This window comes from Rhinopithecus bieti, unplaced genomic scaffold (genome assembly GCF_001698545.2).
Source record: "Rhinopithecus bieti isolate Rb0 unplaced genomic scaffold, ASM169854v2 scaffold_75559, whole genome shotgun sequence".
NCBI classification, from domain to species: domain Eukaryota; kingdom Metazoa; phylum Chordata; class Mammalia; order Primates; family Cercopithecidae; genus Rhinopithecus; species Rhinopithecus bieti.
The window spans coordinates 224,004-227,861 of NW_016828162.1; the positions used below are offsets into that span (position 1 = coordinate 224,004).

The 3,858-nt window shown below is 50.3% G+C and overlaps 1 protein-coding gene across 1 annotated transcript in view; it reads left to right on the forward strand.

Moving 5' to 3' along the window:
* HSD17B14 (hydroxysteroid 17-beta dehydrogenase 14) overlaps window positions 1-3,858 on the forward strand; it is a 23,783-nt gene that overhangs the window by 14,924 nt on the left and 5,001 nt on the right. Inside the window, exon 7 of the mRNA XM_017864297.1 lies at window positions 3,144-3,197. Within this exon, the coding sequence (XP_017719786.1) occupies window positions 3,144-3,197 (54 nt within the window). The remainder of the gene's footprint in view (window positions 1-3,143; window positions 3,198-3,858) is intronic.

Consider the following 3,858-nt stretch of genomic DNA (forward strand, 5'->3'; position numbering starts at 1 on the left):
GCCTGTAATCTCAGCACTTTGGGAGGCTGAGGCGGGCAGATCGCCTGAGGTCAGGAGTTTGAGACCAGCCTGGCCAACATGGAGAAACCCCGTTGCTACTAAAAATACAAAAATTAGCCGGGCATGGTGGCAGACGCATGTAATCCCAGCTACTTGGGAGGCTGAGGCAGGAGAATTGCTTGAACCTGGGAGGTGGAGGTAGCAGTGAGACGAGATTGCACCACTGCACTCCAGCCTGGGTGAGACAGGGCAAGACTCCATCTCAAAAAAAAAAAAAAAAAGATCTATCCATCTCTCCATTCAGTAATCTATTTAGTCAAGTACTGACCAAACCAGACAATGTTCTTTTTTTTTTGGAGAGGGATTAGCCTGGCTAATCTATTTTTAGCAGAGACAGGGTTTCACCGTACTGGTCAGGGCGGTCTCCTGACCTTAGGTGATCCATCTGCCTTGGCCTCCCAAAATGCTGAGATTGCAGGCAGGAGCCACTGTACCCAGCCTCAGGCAATGTTCTTTTTTGTTTTGTTTTGTTTTTGTTAGATATCGGGTCTTGCTCTGTTGCCCACGCTGTAGTGCCATGGTGTGATCATAGTTCACTGAAGCCCTGACCTCCCAGACTCAAGTAATCCTCCCACCTCAGCCTCCCGAAAACCTGGGACCACAAACACACACCACTATGCCTGGCTAATTTTTGTATTTTTGTTGAGATGTGGGGGGTCTCACCATGTTGTCCAGACTGGTCTCAAACTCCTTGGGCTCAAGTGATCCTCCCACTTCAGCCTCCCCAGATGCTGGGATTACAGGCGTGAGCTACTGCACCTGGCCCAGGCAGTGTTATAGGTGCTGGAGATACAGCAGGGAGCCAGGTCCATGTGGGCTCTGTCCTTGGGGAGTTTACATTCCTGGGCAGCCAGGTGTTACCATCATCTGTTACTAAACAGACAGAGTCATGAATTCAGAAGAGTGTTTTGCTTTAAGAGGGGGATGGGTATGGTTCTGGGAGAATGTGACCTGGAGACTGGCCCAGTTCAGGGAATGTAGCCAAACTTCCTGGAAGTAATGAAATCTGAGCAGCACTGACCAGTGGAGGGAGTGGAGAAAGAGATGGCAAGGCGAGGGCCTGGCAGCAAGACAGGGTTTGCCGCTGCTGCCAGCTGGGCCCAGTGAGAGAAGGGGATGTTGCAAGAAGAGACTGGGGCAGGGACCAGATCAGGCAGGGCCTCGAAGGCCGTGCTGAAGCATCTGGTCTTTATCTCAAGAGCAATAGGGAGCTATGGAAGGTATCTGAGCAAGGGAGTGATGTGATCTTGTGAATATTATTAACAGGTCATAGGCTCTGGCTCCTGTAGGTATGAGGGAAGAATCTGAGGGCCAAGCATGAGAGTGGGAGAACCAGTATTAGGAGTTGATTGCATTTGAGCCAGGCACGGTGGTTCATGCCTGTAATCTCAGCACTTTGGGAGGCTGAGGCGGGCAGATCGCCTGAGGTCAGGAGTTTGAGACCAGCCTGGCCAACATGGAGAAACCCCGTTGCTACTAAAATACAAAATTAGCCGGGCATGGTGGCAGACGCATGTAATCCCAGCTACTTGGGAGGCTGAGGCAGGAGAATTGCTTGAACCTGGGAGGCGGAGGTTGCAGTGAGCCAAGATCGTGCCACTGCACTCAAGCCTGGGTGACAGAGCAATACTCCGTCTCTAAAAAAAACAAACAAACAAAAAAAGGAGTTGATAGCATTTGTCCAAGGGAGAAGTGGGGGCTTTCAAGTCCTCGTGATCTGGCCCCTGTTCTTCTCTGACCTCACCTCCAGCCACACTGGTCTTATTGCTCCCAAACACAGCAGGCCTGCTCCTGTCTCAGAACTTTGGCACTTAAGAGCTGGGGTCTCAGTATGTTGCACAGGCTGGCCTTGAACTTCTGGGCTGAAGTGATCCTCCAACCTCGGTCTCCCAAAGCACTGACATTACAGGTATCTGCCACCGCACCCGGCCCCCAGCAGGTCCTTGATGTAGAGCAGGTGCTTAGTGACCTTGAGGGTTGTGGGGGGAAGGACACGCAGGATGTGTGGGACAAATATTTAATGAACTCCAGCTATGTGCCTTGTGCTGGGGTGAGGGTGGCAAGAACCGTGTCTCAGCCCTGGTGAGACTTACGTTTGCAGGGTCAGGTGGGGGAGGAGATTAAACGGCAGGGCAGGTGCACAGACTGAGGGAGAAATGGAGCAAGGCAGGCGGAGTGGGCACTGGGAGGGAGGGAGGGCGTCAAAGCTGGTGGAAATAAGAGGAGGCGAGGGTGAGGGGGATTCCCTGAGGAGAAGGCCAGAGGCTGGTCAATGCCCACATCATTCATGCTCATATTACAGCATGGTTTCTCTTTTCTTTTCTTTCTTTCTTTCTGTTTTTTTTTTTTTGAGACAGTCTTTATCTGTTGCACAGGCTGAAGTGCAGTAGTGTGAACGTGGCTTACTGTAACCTTTGCCTCCCAGGTTCAAGAGATTCTCCTGCCTCAGCCTCCCGAGTAGCTGGGATTACAGGCACGCACCACCACACCCGGCTGATTTTTGTATATTTAGTAGAGATGGGGTTTCGCCATGTTGACCAGTCTGTTCTCGAACTCTTGACCTCAGGTGATTGCCTGCATCAGCCTCCCAAAGTTCTAGGATTACAGGTGTGAGCCACTGCACCGGCCTAAAGTTCTTAACACTTAGAATTGTGAGAAATTGTTGTTTGTTTATGGATTTGGGCCTCAGCCTGTCCAGCAGCAAGCACTGGCTCTGTCGGGTGTCATGTGATGCCCTGTGGGCGTGAATCATCCCTCCATTCCTCAGTCTTCTCACTTGTGAAATGGGACTCTCAGCTGTACCTCCTCTTTGTAGGTACAGGAGAATGTTAGAGGGATGAAATGAGCTAATTCGTGTAAATTGCTGAGGACAGGGCTGGACACATACCAGGTCCTCCATTCATTCATTAATTCACTCATTCATTCATTCAGAGGATATTTATGAAGCATGTACTATGTGCCAGGCACCTTAGTGCTGGGAAAGAGACAAAATCAAAAATCTTCACTGTCTCTCATAGGTTTCTGCATGCTAGTGGGAGAAACAGAACATGAACAAACAAGTAAAATATATATGGCCTCTCAGAAGGGAGTGTGCGACACAGAGAAAAGACATCCGGAAGAGGGAAGGGGACTCAGTGGTATGGGAACTGCAGTTTTATTTTATAATTTTATTTTTTGGGGCCAGGCGTGGTGGCTCATGCCTGTAATCCCAGCACTTTGGGAGGGCGAGGTAGGCAGATTACTTGAGCTTAGGAGTTCAAGACCAGCCTGGCCAACACGGTGAAACCCCGTCTCTCTAAAAAATACAAAAATTAGCCGGGCGTGCTGACACATGCCTGTAGTCCTAGCTACTTGGGAGACTGAGGCGAGAGAATTGCTTGAACCTGGGAGGTGGAGGTTGCAGTGAGCCAAGATGACATCACTACATTCCAGCCTGGGCGACAGAGTGAGACTGTTTCACAAAACAAAACGAAACAAAAAGAATTTTTTTTTGTTGTTAAAAAAATGAAGACAGGCCGGGCACCATGGCTTATGCCTGGAATCCCAGCACTTTGGGAGGCCGAGGCAGGCAGATCACATGAGATCAGAAGTTCAAGACCAGCCTGGCCAGCATAGTGAAACCCTGTCTCCACTAAAAAAAAAAAGAAAATTATCCTGGTGTGGTGGCACATGCCTGTAGTCCCAGCTACTCGGGAGGCCGAGGCAGGAGAATCACTTGAACCTGGGAAGCGGAGCTTGCAGTGAGCTGAGATCACACCACTGCACTCCAGCCTAGACAACAGAGCGATACTCCATCTC